Source organism: Macaca mulatta, chromosome 4, assembly GCF_049350105.2.
Source record: "Macaca mulatta isolate MMU2019108-1 chromosome 4, T2T-MMU8v2.0, whole genome shotgun sequence".
NCBI classification, from domain to species: Eukaryota; Metazoa; Chordata; class Mammalia; order Primates; family Cercopithecidae; genus Macaca; species Macaca mulatta.
Genome location: NC_133409.1, coordinates 106,772,831 through 106,794,096, shown reverse-complemented (window position 1 = coordinate 106,794,096; position 21,266 = coordinate 106,772,831). Strand labels below are relative to the sequence as shown.

The following is a 21,266-nucleotide window of genomic DNA, read 5'->3' as shown; positions in this document are numbered from 1 at the left end:
GATTTTAATCGATATTAACATATTCCATCCATAAAAGCAGTAGCAAGCAATACAAACGCTCATCATCATTATTTAAGTTTATCTCAGCAAAGGATGCAAAAAAGGTATGCTTTCTACTTACCATGAAAAAGCCAACCACTCAACCAACCAAAAAACAAGATTATTTCAGAAAGAAATTTTCCTTTATTACACCAATAGGAATTCTAGCACTCTGAGGTCCTACTGATCCCAGGGTACGATACACTTAGTAAAGAAAAAAGGACTACTTGAGTATTTTGAAAAGATGAGTAACAAAACAGAAAAGTGAATTTTAGAAAAGAAGACTGCTTTAGGAGGTTTAAAAAACTCAAATGAAAAAACGAAGGAACACGAAGCTGGTGAAGAAGGCCGGTTATTTATTTTCCCTTTGTTTCAATAATTGCTTTAGATAGTGACTTGGACGTAAAAAGAAGTTTCACATAGGCTTCCTCAATTTCAGACTCTAAGGCTCTGAAATTTTCAAGCTAAGATGTTTTTCTCCAAAATAAAAAAAAAAAAAAGAAAGAAAGGAAAAAGGGATACTTGTGATTCCTTCACACTCAGCGAAGTACATATCTCTCTCCAATTAGGCCATGACCAACCGAAATCTACTGGGTGCAAACATTTTTCCAGAGTAGGATGACAGAAAAGCCAATAAGGCAAAACTATTAGGGACAATCTACCTCTCTTAATGGAGAAAATGAGAAATATTATCTATAGCAGCATTAGCTGACTTCATTATCTAGAATAATGAAGAGATGCCAAGACACCACAAGAACACAGAAAAACATAACAAAACGCTATTTTTAGACTGTACAAAGATGGCACACAAGATTATGAAGAGCTAAAGAAAGCTCTTGATGAGGCTTTACTGTAATTTATTAGAATTTCATGAGTATATAAGAATTGGCACTTTGGGAAAGGGTATGCTAGAAAGCAGAAATGGAATTAAAAATTTTAAATACGAAACAATAGACAATCCAGAGATAACCAAGAATTACTATGTTAATTTTTAATCATTAATTAACCTGTTTATAATATTAACAAATGGTCACAATACTTAAGAAGCAAATATTAAACATCAAAATAATTAATATGTACCTTTGAGACAGTGGGTATTTTATTCTCTTTTGGAACAGTTAAGTGTTTTCTTTTCTCTTCTGACCTGTAAGTCTTTATTTCTTCTTCTCCCTTTGCAGTTCTCCATTCTTCTTGCCTACTGAAAGACAAAAGCCATATGCATTCATCTAGAATTTTACACATAACTTTCCTCCAAAAGGAATGTTAGGTATCAGGAAAGGAATGCTACTCCTGATGTTTTATTTTAAGATGGAAGCACATGATAAAGATTTCTGAGTTTAATTTCATAGGTTGTGGGCTCAGGACATGCGGCATTAAATGACTGAAATAATGGAAAGACAAACTCTGTCTACTTCAAGTTGATACTACTGGTTCCTGCTATGGTCTTTGGCAAACCAAGTATTAGATTCTGGGAACATGATGATTCCTACGGTAACTTTTCCAAGAGTGAGATTTTGGATTTTATTTTATTTTATTTATTTTTTTTTTTAGGATAGGGCCTATGCTTTGATAATCATCTGTTCCATATAGATAGCTGGAATCTCTTTAAAAATTCAATATAACAGAGCCTGAGGTTACACTGAAAGTCCTGAAAGAACTACACTCTTTCCAGAGACAGGGAGGTCAGGTTTCATCTACTGAAAAAACTCAAACATCAAGGTGAAACTGAACAACACAAGTTGAGGAACACTAATTTTAAGCTTTAATTAAAAAAAAAAATGAACTCATGTGAAGATAATTTTATTTTTTACTTCAATATCTTACAACTTTAAAGGTTTTGAAATGCAAGGGTATCTGAACTTTAATTCTCCCTTAAGATTTCATAAGAAGAAGGGAGTTAATACTAAAACACAGTGCAACTATATACTGTTGATATTTCTTTACTAGATGATATTAATGTTATCATGTTACTGAACTGCACAATCTCCATTGTGGCTGGCCATAATTCTGAACGGAAAATAAAATGAGCAAATTTAAATCTTGTGAAAAGAAGAGGTTTGGATTTAATTTTTTGTTCTCAGTTTTTTATAAAAAAAAATTAAAGTTTTTACTGCAATAATTATATACTAACATATAGTTGCAAGAAATAACAGAGCGATTATTTGTATCCTTTATCCAGTTTCCCCAAACAGCAACATTTTACAAAACTTTGTACCCTTTGTCCAGTTCCCCTAAATGGTACCATTTTGCAAAACATGGTACAACACCACAAGGAGGATGCTGACATTTATACAACCCATTGATCTTACTCAGACTTCCCCAGTTTTACTTCTATTAGTTTCTATTAGCTTGTGTGTGTGTACACAGGCATACATTGTTTTACTGTGCTTTGCAGATAGTGTATTTTTTTTTTTACAAGTTGAAAGTCTGTGACAACCCTGCAGTGAGCAAGCGCCATTTTTCAACCACATGTGCTAACTTCGTGTCTCTGTGTCACATTTTGGTAATTCTTAAAATATTTCAAGCATTTTCACTACCATATCTATTATGGAGATCTGTTGTCAGTAATTTTTTATGCTTCTATTGTAGTTGTTTTGAAGCGCCATGAACCTCACCTATATAGGACAATGAACTTAACTGACAAATGTTCCATGTGTTCTGACTGCTCCGCCAACTAGCCATTGCCCCACCTTCTCCCTCTCCTCAGGCCTCACTATTCCCTGAGACAGAACAATATTAAAGTTAGGCCAATTAAAAACCCTAACTGATTCAGTGAAATCATCTCTCACTTTAAATCAAAGGTAGAAATGATTAAACTCTGTGACGAAAGCGTGTCAAAAGCTGAGACAAGCTGAAAGCTATGGCTCTTGTGTCAAACAACCATGTTTTGAATGAAAAGGAAAAGTTCTTGAAGGAAGTTAAATATGCTACTCCAGCGAACATAGGAATGATATGAAAGTGAAGCAGACTTGTTGCTGATACAGAAATCGTTTTTTGTGGTCTGGAGGGAAGATCAAATCAGTTACAACATCCTCTTAAGCCAAAGCCTAATCCAGAGCAAGGCCCTAACTACTCTCTTCTCTTCTATGAAGGTTGGAAGAGGGGGAAAAAGCTGCAGAAGAAAAGTTGGAAGCTAGCAGAGGTTGGTTCATGAGGCTTAAGGAAGAACTACCTGTGTAACATAAAAGTGCAGGGTGAAGCAGCAAGTGCTGATGAAGTAGCTGCAGCAATTTATCCAGAATATCTAGCTAAGTTCACTGAAGAAAACAGCTACACTAAACAACAGATTTTCAATGTAGTAACAGATCAAACAGCCATCTAAATGGAAGAAGATATCATCTGGACTTTCACAGCTAGAGAGAAGTAAAGGCTTGGCTTCAAATCTTCAAAGGAGAGTCTAAATCTCTTGTTAGGGGCTAATGAAGCTAGTGACTTCAACTTGAAGCTAATGCTCATTTATCATTCCAAAAATCCTAGGGCACTTAAGAATTATGATAAATACACTCATCTTGTGCTCCATAAATGAAACAACAAAGTCTAGATGGCAGCACATCTGTTTATAGTATGGTTTACTGAATATTTTCAGCCCACTGTTAAGACGTACTACTCGGAAAACATGATTGCTTTCATAACATTACTGTTCACTGACAATGCACCTACTCACCCAAGAGCTATGATGAAAATATACAAGGTGATTAGTGTTATTTTCATGCCTGTTAACCAAACATCCATTCTGCAGCCTATGGGTCAAGGAGTAATTTTGATTTTCAAGTCTTTTTATTTAAGAAATTACATTTCATAAGGCTATAGCTGTACTAGATAGTTACTCTGCTAACAGATCTGGGCAAAGTACATTGAAAACCTTCTGGAAAGGATTCACCATTCTAGATGCCATTAAGAACATTTATGATTCACGGGAAGAGGAAAAGTATCACCATTAATAGGAGTTTGAAAGAAGTTGATTCCCACCCTCACAGATGATTCTGAAGGCTGAAGACATCAGTGGAAGAAGTTACTGTAGATGTAATGGAAACAGGAGAACTAGAATTAGATGTGGCAACTAAAGATGTGACTGAATTGCTGAAGTTGCATAATAAAACTTTAAACGAATGAGGAGCGGCTCATGGATGAACAAAGAAGTTTCTTGAGGGAGGCTACTCTAGTGAATATGCTTTGAACATTGCTGAAATGTTAACAAAGGATGTAGAAAATTATACAAACTTGGCTAGGCGCAGTGGCTCATGCCTGTAATCCTGGCACTTTGGGAGGCCGAAGCGGGTAGATCACAAGGTCAGGAGATCAAGACCATTCTGGCTAACATGGTGAAACCCTGTCTCTACTAAAACTACAAAAAATTATCCAGACGTGGTGGCATGCGCTTGTAGTCCCAGCTACTGGTGAGGCTGAGGCAGGGGAATTGCTTGAACCTGGGAAGTGGAGGTTGTGGTGAGCAGAGATCATGCTACTGCACTCCAGTGTGGGCGACAGAGTGAGACTCCGTCTCAAAAAAAAAAAAAAAAAGGAAAAGAAAATTACATGAACTTAATAAAGCAATGGTAGGGTTTGAGGGGACTGACCCCAGTTTTGAAATAAGTTCTACACAGAAATACTTCATGTGTAGTCAAATCAATGTGGCAAACTTTATTACTGTCTTATTTTAAGAAACTGCCACAGCCATTTCAACCTTCAGCAACCTCCACTCTGATCAGCCAGCAGCCATCAACATCGAGGCAAGACCATTCACCAGCAAGAAGAGTATAATCATCGAAGGTTCAGATGATTGTTAGCATTTTTCAGCAGTAAAGAATTTTCAAATTAGGTATGTAGTTTTTTTCAGACATAATCATATTGTACAATTAACAGATTATAGAATAGTATAATCATAACTTTTATATGCACTGGGTAACAAAAAAAAAAAAATCATGTGAGCTACTTTATTGCACTGGTCTGGAACCAAACCTGCAATATCTCCAAAGTATGCCTGTATCTTAGCAACCTAAATCTGTTCTCCATTCCTATACCCTTGTCATTTCAAGAATATTTCATAAATAGAATCATATAGAATATACATTGAAATTATTTTTCTCCACTCAGCATAATTCCCTCAAGATTCATACCCATTGTATCAGTATGTTGTTCCTTTTTACTGCACAGTAGTAGTCCATGGTGTGAATATACCATTGTTTAACCATCTACCCACTGAAATAACATCTGGGTATCTTTCTGGCTTTTGGGTATTACAAATAAAGCTGCTATACATTTATGTTCAGGTTTTTGTGTCAACATGAGTTTTCATTTCTTTAGGATAAATTCCCAATAGTGCAACTGCTGGGTCATATGACAGGCAGTTGCATGTTTAGGATTTTAGGGAAGTGCAAAACTGTTTCCCAAAATGGTTCTATCGTTTTACATTCCCACTAGCAATGCATGAGTAATTCAGTTTTCTCTCCATCCTCTCTAGCATTTGGTGCTGTCACTTATTTTTCATTTTAACCATTCTGAGAAGAATGCAGTGATACTTCATTGTGGTTTCAACTTGTATTTCCCTAATGGTTAATGACATTGATTATCTTTTCATGTGCTTATTTGTCATCTATAGATCCTTTTTGGTAAATGTCTGTTCATGTCTTTTGCCCATTCTCTGGATGGATTATGTTTACTATTGAGTTATGAGAATTATTTCTAAGTCACTTAGCCCCATGTTGGGTATGTCATTGGATTCCATTTTAATTAATGGACGAGGCTGACCCATTTCAGAGAGCCTTTTAAAAGGAAACTTTAGACTACCCATTGTAGAGATTCTCAGGAAGATTTCCATAGGATGAGTACAAAGTTTGAGTCAAAGCTCTAGGAAGCCCAAAGAAAGAATATGTGTTCAAGTTATGGCCACAGTCTTGCTTGACCATAGGCCAATGAATAGTTAAGCCCAATGATAAAGGAATAAAAGGATGAAGAATATTTGAAGAGACGCTAATCTTCCTCACTCCTCAGGTTCCCTTCCATGTGCAGGAGCCTCAAGCAACAACTAGCGACCACATCTCCTGACTCATTCCTCTCCAGAGGAGGAGTAAATTAGTCAACTGACACATCTGGAAGAAAAACCCAGCTTAGCACAGCCCAGCCTTATGCCATTGTGTGCAATTACACATTTTGTCCTGCATCTTAAAGAAGCAAACCACATGTCCCAGAAGGGGAGAATAACTGTGGCCCACTGCTATCTGTGTCTGGGGAATATCACTTTTTGTTACTGTTATGTTTTTTGTGGAATGTAACTTTTTGTTACTGATATGGTTTTTATTTCATGAAATAAAAAGTGATAGTAACAAACAGTGATAGTCTGATTTACTATGTGTCTTATTTTCCACGTTATTTTTCAATTATTTCAGAATTGGTGTTGAAAAAATGGGCATTATTTACTTGACCCCTTTCAAACCTTAACATTAGAATTAAAAAGTAAACAAGGATCTAACTAAAAATATACCATGTGAGTTAATTAATTTATGATGGATAACTGGGCACATATGTCATAAGAAAGTATAAATGTATACCTTTGGTGTGTATTTAATTCTAAATCCTAAAGTAAATTCAAAGTATGTCCAATCAAAAAGCATAATCTATATGAACATTAAGACCAAAATTTTAATTATATAATTACTACTATCTTCTGAGTTGAAGAACTAGACAATCTTAAATTCAAATTCACATTTTGACCTTCATACTTAGAACATATTTCATACACAGCAATCAGCATTAATTAGGTTCATATAGGCCTCATTCAAGAGTATTTCATCAGTGAAGATCAAAAGGAACTGGATATAAAGTTCCCTCACGGCATGGTCTAATAGAATAGAATTTTATTAAATCAACACTTTTAAAGTCATAAATGTATACTTTTAAATATAAATATTTTAATAAATATAAAATCTTTTTGTATTTTCCAATTAATTTTTTTTTTTGCATCTGAATATCATGTGAATGACTGGATATAGCCATTAAAAAAATTAAATAATTATAACAAACTTTATAAAATGTATTTTAAGATATAGTTAAACAGGACAAACCAAGACTGAAATATGCTACTCAATAAAACCTTCCATTTGGTCAATCCAAATTTATGATTTTCCTGTTGACCTTAACACGTATCATTCTTATCATTTACATAAATCATTCTAGAAATAAACATATTTTAGAAACTTAATTTTTCTACAGTCATGAATAGTTTATACTATCCTTTCAGATAAATTTCAGAGGAATTACAGAGCTGAAAAGGTATTATGCTGTGAATGCTGTTAATTCAAAATGAACACAAGGAACTATGGTACATAAAAATTCACAACTTCCCTTACCTGGCTATACCAGCTGATAGCTCGGGTACTACCACCCTCCGACTCCAAGCCACAAGATCCCGCTCTGTGGCTATTTCACTTCTTGGTGCATTGCTGTGCATTTGCCGTACACCTTCAATTTGTCCACTACGTCTCAGTCCTACGTTTGGTGGTGAATGAACCTCTGAGGTAGAACTTACAGAGCCTAAGTGAAAAAGTTAGTATATTAAGTTCTACTTAGAAATATTTCTCCATTAGTTTATAACAGAAAAAAGAGACAAAACACTGTCTTCCACATGAAACTTCTTACTGTGGCAAAATAATTAAATTACCCTATCAGGAACTAAACCACAGGCAAAAGTGGTTTAATGAAAACAAAACATCGTTATTCAGTTGATTAGATAAATCAATGAATCATAACTATAGACTATTAAGCCCCAAGGATATAAAATCATTACCTTAAAAAAATGCTGAATATTTTTGGGAAAACTTCGTAAGACGCAAAATAGACAAACCCAAGAGTATTTATGGTTCATAAATTTGTTTTGACTCTTCAAGTTTAATAATATACAACAATAAGGGCGATGAGATGTTCAAGAATGTGGCTTGGACTACTCTACATGTTTCCTATAGAAAATGTGGAAGAATATACACATTTAAAAACTCATTATCTCTAACTTGAAATCTCGTTATGAACCATTTTCTTAGGTCATTAAATATTCTTCAAAACCCTGATCATTTTGGCAGCCTAGTATTTCATTTTATGGATGTACCATAATTTTTTAAGTCACTTAACACTGTGGGAGGTTTAGGCTGTTTCAAATTTTTAAATATTGCACTTAAAATGGAATACCTGCTTACCTCTACTTAAACGGTTGGTATTACTGATAGCTGCTTCACCAGAACGTCTCAGGTCTTGCTCCTGTTGTAGTCTTTGAATCATGCTGTCTAGTGGGCTGATCTCCTGGTTTGCTTGCTGACTTAAAACTTGATTCAGTCCTATGCAATACCACACAAAATATTATGAATACTTCAGTTACTATTTAAACCACTTTACTCACCAACCTCACTTATGAGTTCAGAATCTAACATAAATGTTGCTTGGGTAAAAGACTTAAATGATCAACTGTAAATGATGAGAGTTGGAAAAAAAAAAAAAAAAAAAGAAAACATCTGTCCATCTTAGTTTATCAAAAATAATGACGAGTATGGTTGCTAACTTTTACTAAGTGTTTATCATGATTTAGATATTCATAATCCTTATGGTAACTCCATTAGGTATATATAAACAACTCCACTTTATAGATGAGAAAACCAAAATAACCGTTCGAAGTCACACATCTAATAAGTGGCAATAGTAAGGTTTTCCACTTAGATCATAGTTTCTTTTAAAATGACACATCTGATTACTCACTTTCTTAAAAAAAAAGTTTACTGCCTTGTTTATTCAATAAATTATTGACTTTCTACTATACATTAGGAACTATGCCAGGTACTGAGATCTAGTGGTAAATAAGGGACATGAAGATCCTTGTCCTTTAAGGAGCTAACATACTGATGGGGAAAGTAAACAATAACCTAGGAGTTAATGCACAGTATGAAAGAAAGGTGTTGAAATAAAGAAGGTGATGGTGGGTCAGAAAACTCAGAGAAGCCCTCTCGGACAAGGCAGCATTTGAGCTGAGATTTAAATTACTTAGCCACATAAAGAGCTAGATAAGGAACACTTCAGGTAGAAGGCAAGAGGTACAAAGGCTGTGAAGCAGGGAGAAACTTGTATTTTAACCAATCCAACTTTTCCAGCATTAATTCTTACTTGTACCACTCATACAGGACCACTTGACTTCTGCCCTTCTAACAAGAAAACACCTTCATGCACTGAAACTTTTGAACACAGTATTCCCACTATAAAGATAAACATGATAATCTCTAACTTACCATTCCAGCACCAACTAAAATGGCACCTCCATGATATTTCCTCTGTGAAATCTTTCCAATTACTTCTGAAAGAATTAGCTGCTACCCTCTTTCACTTCCTTAAACAATCCATACATATCTAAGTATTCAGACCAATATAAAACATATATGAAGCCCAAACCAGTTCGTTCCTTAAAAGCATGAACTGTCTCATTTATCTTAATATTATCTAAATCTAGTACAATGCTAGGCATTAAAAAATATTCTCTTGCTGAATAAATTTTTAAAAGGTGTATTATAAAATATATGAAAAATATTGCCATGAGTACAAAGAAGGGAGCAATTAGTATCAGCCGTACAAGTATATGAGAAGATCTGATCAGCTCAGAATTTTAAGGTGGGCTTAAATGGTAAGAAAAGATAGAGAGGATATTCTGAAATGAAGTAGTAGTAAGAAGGGTAAAAGGAAAAAGAAATTACATGTATTAAATGCATAACATTAAACTAAAATTCAATAGGATAAAATAACTTGTTTAAGGTCACCAAGATAGAAGTGGCAAAGTAGACAGAAGTAAAAGTTCTAATGTCTTATACTTCTTTCCCGGTTTGCTGTTGGAAAAACATGTTGGAATACTGATGAATAATCTGATATAGCTCAAGTTTACAACTGAAAAAAAACACATTTAAAGTATATTGTATGGTGTCAATATAACAAGATAATTTATTGTTATAATAACTCAAATCTGTTTTTCCCTAACTCTGAGAGATTTCCCACAATAAATTTTATTATCTGGATTTGCACATAAAACACTAAGGTTTTTTTGAAAAGCATTTTGCTTTTGTTCTATTTTTGTATTAACCATTTTTAGACTCAGTAACTCTAAAACATGACAAAAAAAAGATTTTTACCCTGAATTCTGAGAATTAGAACACTGAAAAATTTTGTGACTCATTACAAAGCCAATATTATTGCTATCGATTCTTATGGATACCAATAACTGGTAAGTATTTCATTTTTAAGATTATGCCTACTTTACATGGAAGAAAGAACAATGGACTGAGAATCAGAGCTGTAGTTACAGTCCCCGTGATTCTATGACACAATACCACTAAATTTTGAATTCTCTCAACTTTCAGGACTGGAATATCATAGATACAGGATTAAATATTGTTTATGAGAGCCCTTAATAAATTGGTCAATGGACTTAAAAAGTAATTAGGTAGCACTGATACTTTAATAAATGAGTCTTTTCCTTATTTCCTTATGTCTGAAACCCTAAAGTAGCTATCAATTTTGAGGCTTGGGCACAATCTGATTTTGCCAATTCCTCTCCAAGAGACTAAAGACATTTCTCTTAATTTCAGTTCTATGACCAAAACTTCTCTAATACTGAAACTTACCTAACCTGAATATCTGCCCATACTTCTCAAATACTACTTATTCTCTAAGTTCATGCTGTGTCCATGTAATGAGACACATGAATCTCACAAACTCCAGATATTCAAGTCCGCTGGACTGCACTACTCTATCAGTAGCAGCAGGAATGATTCCTCTAATGCTTCTTCTCACCCTCCATTCTAAGTAGACATGTCTAATTCCAAGAGCAGCCCTTTCTATCCAGTATGTCCATCTTTACTGCAACTTCATGCTAAATCCTTTGAGAAAAATAAGATGCAGGTTTGAAGTTGATTTTTTTCATTATTTAAAAGTCACTCCACGCAAAAGCTACTTAGAAGCTTTTGTCAATTAAAGTCTAGAACTTAAAATATTTTCATAAATATCTTCTAGTCTAAAAATATAGAACTATTCATAATGACAAAACTGGTTTAACCTTCTTTACAGAACATTTCCATTATTTTTACTTAATACACTAGTGCTACATTTCTTGTCAAAAGAGGGAAAGCAGTTTGTAGACTTTGACTCCATTTTAACTCTCACTTAATTCTCCAACACTCCATTACTTCACTAGAACAGTTCTCAACACTTTCCATGTCAATCCTCTTATAAACCTTTAAAAGTTGACAACTTCTTAAAACATCTTCAATGTGAACAGGCCATCTCCAATCTCTCTCACATCATGCTATTATTCCCTTTAGTAATATTCATCACAATTTGAACTATGTATTTGTTTATTCTAATAAACTGTGTTTATTAATCTACTAACCCATTCCGTGAAAGCAAGGATCATGTTTGTTTAATTCACTACTGAATAGCCATGGCTTAGCAGGTGTCAGAGACAGAAGAGATTATCAATATATGTTGCTGAGTAAGTAAATGAATTGACTTGTTTCACACCAAATACAGCAACTACTTTATTGATCCCTAGGTGTTACAAACGGATAGTAAATCAAAATTATTGCTGTAAATCGACAGTGTTCCATAATTAACTTGTAATCCTTAAGCATGATCAAAGACCTGTATAAAAGTATAAAACAATACTTTTACTTCTTATCCACTTAACAAATGAAAACAAAGTTTTACTCAATTAGCAATTTTAACAGTTCAGTGGGAAGAAGAAAATTTGACTGTCTAAGAAAAAGAGCACCTACCTGAGGAAGTTACTCCCATCTGAGGGATGAGTTGCTCCTCCCTGCAATTTTCACGGCCAGGAACTAATCTTTGATATCTTGATGGATGAGGGTTACCATCAACGTCAACCAAAAAAGGGGGAGGCATAAGATGAGGTGCTTGCTGAGTCTGTTCATCTAACACAAAATTGTTGGCATCACGAATAAGTGGCCGATAATCACTATGAAAGAACATCTGATCTGCTATCTGTAAAAAGAAAAGTTCATAAAAGACTGGAAAAATAAAAATGTATCATTATAGAAAAAAGTCTACGACATTTCTAATAGAAAGCAAACATCTGAATACAAATAATGGTATTAAGCAACAATTTTCAAAATATTATTTTCCTGAATTAATTGTAAATAGGTCTTTTAATTTTCTACCTTAAGTATTATGATCAGAAAAGTAGCTGCTTTAAATTTTCTCTGAAACAAGGAAGAGATTACACACAGGAGTCCCCTCTTATTTGCAATTTTGCTTTCTATGGTTTCAGTTACCTATGGTCAACCTGACTCCAAAAATGCTAAACAGAAAACTCCAGAAATAACCAACTTATAAGTTTTAAACTGTGCACTTTTCCAAAAAGCATAATGAAATCACATGCCATCTCACTTGGGACACAAATCATCCCTTTGTCCAGCATATCCACATTGCCTAGATATGCTACCCACCCATTACTGTATCGGAAAAACACAGTGTGCATAGGGTTTGGTACTCTCCAAGGTTTTAGGCATCCATTTGCAGTCTTAGAACATATTCCTTGTGGATAAGGGGAGGTTACTGTGTAGAAAAGCTACTACTAAAAATAAGCTATTCAATATTCAATTTTAAATTAAAATGGTAACATCAAATCTAGTCATAAATCATTCAACAGTCTTTTTACTTCCACACAGCTACCGTGTTTTATCTTAAATCCTTAGGTATACAGTAAGTATGATTTGTGTAATATTACTATAAAATCAACATAAGATTTTCTAAGGGATAATAAGCATTTTCTCTAAATGTTTTGAGATGATATCAAATTATTAATATAAATTCAACCAGGACATAAATTTTATTATATAAAATTTCACTGGTTAATTTGCAGTTTTTTAAACTAAATTATAAACTACTCAATATTTACTATCATAATCTTTTATACCATTCCACCACAAGTAATCAATTTACTTCTTTTAGTCACTGATCTTAAAGTTGAGGTCTTTAAATGCTGAGCACAGAGGCAGGGCATATGCCTGTAGTGCCAGCTAATTATTTAGTAGGCTGAAATAAGAGGATTGTTTGAGCCCAAGAATTCAAAGCCAGTCTAGGCAACACAATGAGACATTTCACACCCACCCTGTAAAAAAAAGCTCCCCAAAACTGGACAGGATCTTTAATAAAAAATATTACAATCAGGTAATATAATACACTTTTAAGAACCTTATGAAAGCCACAGATTTGTACCCTAGATAAGTACATATTATCTACATAAATAAAACATTTTACATAATTTCAGAGTCCCACTATGGATAACATCTTCCATCTCCAGTTTATATACCCCATGTTAAGAATTCCAATCTAGATTGCTCCAGCAGGCTAAGAGTTATTTTTTTTCTGAAATATGTAGATTTTTAAATAATAAAGCCCTAATAAAGTGAGATTTAACTGCTGTCTTCACCTTCCTTTCCAAAACTAAGTCTACAGACTACTTAACATAAGATTCTTCAAATTTTATCCTGAATGTAAAGATGCTGATTCTCACCCACTCCAAAAACATACAACCCCTAAACATGCATTAAAAAAAAAATAAGGACATGATAAATAGTCATCATACTCTACCTTGTCATATTTGCTACTGGACCCAAAGCCAAAAATTAAAAGATGTCCATGAGAGTCGGTGCAAGCAAAATGCTGACCATCAGGAGAGCATTTGCAGTCAAATACTGCGCCATGTCCTTGGCCTTCAATCTGAAATATATTTAACCAACAGTAAGAAAACTACCATTAAAATGTAAAGAATTGGTCACTATTATTAAAATAATTTTATGATAAAAGAAGTATACATCCTAATGAAGTGAAGATTAAGCAAAACAAGCATAGTATGGTAATAAAATTTATGAATATTCATGAAAAGTGCCAGATTAATAGCCTTCAAAAATAAAGTATTTATCCACAGACCAAACACAATTCAGGAAATAAAAGAACACCAATCTCCCCCACCCATAGAATTCTGCTTCATGTTTTAAACTCAGATTTAACACATAATTACGTCTTAAACTCCATCTATCTCTGTTCAATCATGCCCTTTCTGCAAAAGCTGACATGTAGCAACTGTACCGATTTTTTGGTAACTCTTGGAAGTAGTAGCCAGAGATCACTGCTCAAATGACACTAGATTTTATTATTTTTGGTAATAAATTCCCTGGTAGTCTGACTCGTCTTTTAAATGGTGAATTTCAAAGGTTAAAGAAAAGGTTTTTTTTACCTGATAATTGTTTTCTGTTTTCCAGTTCCATTAATCCAGAACGAATGGGTTTCCTCCCTGCAACCTGTCAATCAAACAGAGGTGGCCAATCACCACTCTGAATTTTTTGCTCTCAGTGCTTCTTCAGACTATGTTCCAGTTGAAAACTTCTTTAGCAGTGTTCTGAAAGAGGTAAAAATTCTACCCTATCTAAAGCACATCTAGGGACTGAATTTCAGAAACAACTAAAATAGGGAGTTGACTCCCTAACAAATAACAACTAAGGATGATTTTCAACAAATGCTGTTGGATTTCTGGATTAGCAGAATCGGAACACACACACATTATCAGGTAAGAAATACCTCCTTTCTGTTCCGGTATCCACTGATCTAGAACAAATTGAGTTTTATTAGTAATATCCCAGGAAATGCTTGGAAAAGAGAAAAGTGGTTTCTTTCTTTAGTATTAAAAATGCGGCATAAGGATGGATGTACAGTTCACCAAATGCAGAAGTTAAAATTCAGAAGAAGAATAACGGATTTCTCAAGGAAGGTTTGCATTTTGGTAAAAAGAGAAAACTCATTTCTATAAAAGAAAGGACTTTACCTAAGAAGTTAATACAATACCACAAATGGGACTGCCTCAAAAAGAAAACTAGCTTTTTCCTTTGGCTTGCTAAAAAGAAGAAATGTGTGCAACAGTGCTTATTAATGCTCTTTTGGATGGTTACAATAATAGAAAAGAAAGAATAACTTTTTTAAAAATGTAACCATATTAGATAAACCTAGTAAAATTATCTAATGTTTAATACATACAAAAACTTGTAAAAGAAAGAAAATGAATCATAAGTGAAACAGGATTATATCTCGAGTGTGAAGAAAGTTGGAGGATGGTAAGATAGGAGAGGAAGGTAACTGATTTCAAGTCTACTTTAAAACAATTCAAAAACTAGAAAGAATATAACTATTTCTCCAGATTACCACAAGGGCACCAGTAGCCATACAGCTAGGCATTTGCCAAAAATGAAAGACTATAAGTAGAAATTCAGGATTCAAGTCTTTATTTTTCTGTGTTTTCCTAGGCAAATAAAAAAAAGTTACATGAACTGTTATAAATAAGCAAGCACATGAACAAAGTATACCTCTAAATAGACTTTTATATCAAAAACTAAAAATCAGGGGATTGAAACTGCCTTAGCCATGTGTTGTTAAATGATTTTTTTTTAACTCCATTCACTGAAAATTTCACAGAAGGCAAGAGAGAGAACAAAAAGCAACTACTTTGTAAATCTACTCTAATAAATGTTTCCAGAAGTGTAATTACAAGTCTAAGATTACAATTTTAAGTAGACAGTAGAGCGGAGACTCGAAAGTAGTAGTCCAATTTAGCAATTTCAAAGGAAATCTGACAAAGGTTCCTAAGCATGGTATCCTTCATGTGTTGTTTAAACAAACATTTTTTCTTTCTGGGGGTGAGGGTTGGGGGGCAAATAGGACTGATCAACCCTTGACCCTATTATTTATCAATGTTGTCACATTTACAGTTAGTAGATCTCTAAAATAATCTTTGGGGACAGTTGAAGCTTATAAAGCTCTGAAAACCAAAGAAAAAATAGCAATCATATTTAGGATGCCTGTGTGTCCTATATAACACATTCCATTGTGAATATGGCAAGACAATATTAATTTTCTTGGTATAAGGCATCTGTTTAACTCCAAAGTGACTTTTATATGGAGAAAATGAAAGTACATTTCAATCATATCAAAAAAAAGAAAACGATATTATTTGTATTAACCATTTGTTTACGAAAGGAGGCATTAAAAGAATCCGCTTTACTCATGAACCGGTTAGAAAGGTGCCTCTAACCTCATCAATTAAAAGGCAATTCTCTATTAATGGATGCTCAGACAATAAACACCCATACCTATAAACTGCAGACTAGGTTTTCCAAGACCAGGCTTCCAAACAGTTGATGATATAAAACAGGAAAATATTTTACTTTCTCTATATTAACTAAAAATATCCTAGCTGGTTTTAAAATGTATGGTATGATTAACTAAGCCAATCAAAAGAAAAGAATTTTATCTTTTTAAACAAGGGCCAAAGTATTTATGAGTAAGAATTCTCAAAGACAAAATTTTAAATGAAAGCACTATTTGAATATTCACATCTACTAGAAAGCAATGAGGCTTATCTTCAAAAATGTAAAGAAAATACCCTCTCTAACCAAATGAAAGGTATATGAGACTATCATAAAATTAAATGCCCTGCATAGCAAGAAAATGTGTCAACATGAAATTTAATACTACATATAGCTTATGCTAGCTAGCACTTACTGCAGTTGTAGTAAAATAATTACAAAAGAGTGAAATTAATAAGTAATGACAAATTACCAAAATAAGTGCATTTTGGATGAAGTATTCCTCTCATAAAATCAAGTATGCTTGTTATGCATTTTTTGGACATATATAAAGACCACATAAAGCTCATACACACTAAATATCAATAAGGTTTAGTCGAGATAATCTATGAGACAGTATTTACCAATAACTGTGAAAGCTTCAAAAAGAATAAGAGGACTAAAAAGAAAAGAAATAAATGTATATTCAGCAATTATTGTATTTTGTTTTATTTTTAAAAGGAGATGGGCGAATCGGATGTGTTAAAATAGTGACTCTCTTATTAGAAAATTCTCATACTGACTAAAGAATTCTGTAAATCCTACCAATACATGAGTAGTATAAACTTGTTAGGCATTTAGAGATTTATACTGAACTTTAAAGAAATTAAATGATACAAAAATTTATGAGCTAAGGGCTCTGATGAGGACAGACTCATTAAGGAAAGAATACTAATACCTTTTCAGAGGGAGGGTACTATATACAAGTAACGTAATTTTCGTGAAGCAGAGAGATGAATGATTAGACAGAGGAATGAGATTGAAGACCCAAGACATCTCTCCATCAGTAATAGGTAAATCACCTACTCTCTGTGGAATGATGGAGATAAATGATCCCTAGAGTCCAGTTCTAAAATCCTACCATCTGAGGTTCGGAAAGGTATGTTGGAAAAAACTGGACAAATCCGGAGATGAAGTATATTAAAAGCAGAATGCATACTAAAATTCAGGGTCTAAATTATATCAATCGTGAAGAATATATAGAGAGTGAATATGAGAAGTATACGCTTCTAGAAAAAAAACCTTAACACAAAGGAGGAAGGTTAAAAACTATGGGTTATCTTAGGCAGAACCATCCTCTTCTAGAGTTATTTCAATTCTATTAGCAGGGTCAGTTTGTCTTGTTTTTTTTTTTTTAAACATATCACTGATTAAAAGCATCTTACCTAGGAAATACTCCAAAATTTAAAATTATGCATCTTTTAAAATACCCTAATTTTATGAAATGGACTCATATACCAAGAATGAAAAGAGCTGATAAATGGAATTTATGCTAAGAATAACCCTTAAGAAGTCCTTCCTTATGTATTAAAAAAACTTTTAGATTAGAGCTTGCTAACATAGGGGAAAATATGTACACTAGATACAGAAGAGACTCAGATGTATATCTGAAGTAAGTGTTGGATCCTGGCCAACATGGTGAAACCCTGTCTCTACTACAAATACAAAAATTAGCTGGGTGTGGTGGTGCTCGCCTGTAGATCCAGCTACTTGGGAGGCTGAGGCAGGCAGGTGAATCGCCTGAACCCGGGAGGCGGAGGTAGCAGCGAGTCGAGATTGTGCCACTGCACTCCAGCCTGGTGACAGAACGAGACTCCGTCTCAAAAAATAAATAAATAAATAAAGCATTGGCTATCTTCTCATCATTACTACAGTCATTATATAAACAAAGACGACCTTAAAAGAAACTATCCAAATTCCAACAGTTCAAGTGTTATCAAATTACTTTAAAATATTGTTACTGCATGGCTATTTTAATATTGAAAGTTCTTTAACTTACGCCAACATAAAAAAGAAAACTGCTGGACCCGACTTGATAAAATCAGATCAGATTATTATATAAAATGAAAAAAATATATATTATATAAAAGTGATTCTGAAAAATCAGCTCTAGATTTTCATCAAAAGAAAAATATTACCAAAATAAATATCTTCAAATTTAACTGCATTTTGTACCAATATTCTGATTTGTCTGGGGAGATCAGTACTATTGATAAAGCCTTCCTTGTGGTTTATTTTCTTTTGGTCTTTTTGGCATATTAGCATGGTGTGTCTTCCTTGACACACTCTCTAGGGATTGTGACCCCTTTTCCATTCTGCTAAATATATGAGTATTTCCCAAAGTTTACTTCTAAGCCTTCTGCACTTCCTTGTCCTGTCTCCATGAGGAAGTAAACTATATTCTATAGGAAATACTTCAATATTTTCTTCTTTTTACTCCTAGTCCCTCTAAGTAGTCTATCTCCAAGTGCCAGCTGGCCATTTCCACATAGGTAGTTCAACATAATAAACATTATTACAAATGAACTGAAAAAAGAAGTCAGTTCTCCCTTATGTCTTTCCTATTTCCATTAATAAAACCATTGTTCTCAAGGTCACCCGGGCTTAACACTCTATAAACCCATTTATTAAATCTTTCCTCCCTGTCACCCTATAGCCCAAATCCCCATATAGTCACAAAACACCAAGTCATTTATGCATTTTTTTCTTTACAAATTTCCTACCACCTACCCTATAATTTTTCATGACTAATTAAAGTAGTTTTCCTCACACTTATTCAATTTCATACCTGAAATAGTACTACTGGCAACCAAATTATTTTTCTCTTAGCTTCTTGACCATCCTATAAAATAATTTACCAAAGTCCCCACAAGGTTCATAGGTATTTATGCCTATGAGATCATTTGAAGTCACTGACAGTTCTTCTCAATTTGTTTTTTGTCATTATTTCCAAAATCTATTGCAGTAAAGCTTTCTAAATAACTATGAACATGTCTTCACATTCAGCTTTTTATAATATTTCTCCTGTTTATAAAATTCATTCTCTTTCTTACTGACTCGATTCCTATTTATCTTTCAAGGCATAGTTTCAATTCCTCCTCCTCAACAAAATGTCTCCAATCGTCCACCCTGACGTGATCCCTACATCTTAAGATACAGCAATTGTCTTCTCTCATTTGTCATGCTACCATTTGAAATTATTTATCAATATTTATCTCTTAAGGTATATTTTGTATATTTTATCTCCCCAACTTAACTGTAGTCTGACTAAAAATAAAGACCATGTCTTATTTCTCCCTTGTGGTCCTCATATTTTGTGCTTAACACAAAATAAAACACTCAAATAATAAAATACTCAAATATTTGTTAAAATGTTTTCATCTGCATGTTTATATTCTATATAATTTCATATACTTTCTCTTATAACTATCAAATCTCAAATATCCTTGTGATAGCAAGTCATGGACTATGTCAAAGAATTACTACATAAAAGTAATTCACCAAATATAATGCAGTACAAGAAGCTGGAGAGACAAAGTCACATTCATGGTAACAGATTAACATGCCTTTGGTACCAAGATATATATATATATATATATCTAAGAGATATAATCAAAAGAATCCTAAAACCTGAAAGAAAGTGATAATAACTAGTGTATAAGAAGACCGAAGGTACTTCCTTACCCAAAGAAGCTGAAACATAGACTGGAAGCATCAGAGAGTCCTTTTAACACAGAGAGTATAAATATAGGACATTATATCTTGTTAGATGATGATAGGAAGAAAGAAGGAAGGAAAGAAGGGAGGGAGGAAGGGAGGGAGGGAGGGAGGGAGGGACGGGAGAGGGAGAAAAGAAAAGAAAGAGAAAGAGAGAGACTCTTCTCCTGATTCATAAGAGATAACACAATACGAGATGTATCTATTTTGAGCTTCTCTTTCTCCCTTTCCTAGATATATACAGCTACAATTATCTAAAACTATAAAGTACAGGTCACACTGAGAACATGTTAACATCAGAAGAAGTATGCATGTACAAAAATTCTGGGTGGTAGATTGGCAGCCTCTGCTCGTTTGGAACGTTGCAAGGAGAAATATATTGTTCTGGATTAGTGGACACTGGAACTTTTTTTTAAAAAAATCTCTTAAGTAAAAGAAAGGTTAAGAGAACAATTATAAAAATAAGGAAAACTTTAATCAAATAAAAACGTTTTTGGAATTTACCCATGAAACAACAAAAGTAAAGCAAAAATCAAATTCAGTAAAACTGCTTTCTATCAAGAGACATACTGTACTCTTTGATTAAAATCAAAACCAGACAGGAGGCAACAAACTATAGCTTTGAGTAACATGACAGAAATAGAAAGATATGGAAAGAGAGAGACACAGCTAGGGCTATAGAGAAAAGAAAGAGTAAGAGAAATAAAGCAAAACCGCGAGAAACATGAGGAAAGCTACTAAAAACATGGGGTCTACAAATTCAACTCCAAGCATCTTTTATTTACTATTTAATATTCAAATGGCCTCGTACTAAGAAATGTGAAAAGTCTCTTTATCTTTTCAAATTAATTTAATATTCATTTAAACTCATAGTTAAAACTTAGCTGTCCTGTGATAATTTAATGGGGAAAAAAAGACCATAAAACAATTTATATTTAGGAACATTTAAGGTTATAATTAACTTCTAAACCTGGCGACCTCTTTCATACAAGGCCCTCAGCTTCAGTCCTGAAAGTTACACACATTTTCAAGCTATTTCTGGGAATTATTTATCTGCCTTTTAGCATTTATGGGAGTATAGAGACTTTAGAGTCTAGAACAACTCTCATCAAAACTATTCTGATGTTTACCTCCTGCCAATGCCAAACAAATGTGGGCTAAGTTATACCCAAGTATTATAGTTTGGAATATTCTTAATATACACTACTTGCTTCAGGAAAATATCCAAATATATACTACATTTCCTCTGAATACTCAAGTTATGTAAGGACTGTTCAGTTGATTCGTAAAGAAATA

The 21,266-nt window shown here is 33.6% G+C and overlaps 1 protein-coding gene across 4 annotated transcripts in view; it reads right to left on the bottom strand.

Moving 5' to 3' along the window:
• The window catches only part of PHIP (pleckstrin homology domain interacting protein), a 136,148-nt gene that overhangs the window by 48,047 nt on the left and 66,835 nt on the right, over positions 1–21,266 (bottom strand). For 2 of the 4 annotated variants that reach the window (XM_077999713.1, XM_015136812.3), the window contains exons 16-20: positions 13,669–13,797; positions 11,832–12,057; positions 8,226–8,363; positions 7,386–7,569; positions 1,120–1,237 (exon numbers count right to left, since the gene is read on the bottom strand). In XM_077999713.1, coding sequence (XP_077855839.1) covers positions 1,120–1,237; positions 7,386–7,569; positions 8,226–8,363; positions 11,832–12,057; positions 13,669–13,797 — 795 coding nt within the window. The remainder of the gene's footprint in view (positions 1–1,119; positions 1,238–7,385; positions 7,570–8,225; positions 8,364–11,831; positions 12,058–13,668; positions 13,798–21,266) is intronic. The other 2 variants (XM_077999714.1, XM_015136813.3) reach the window with 1 other exon arrangement.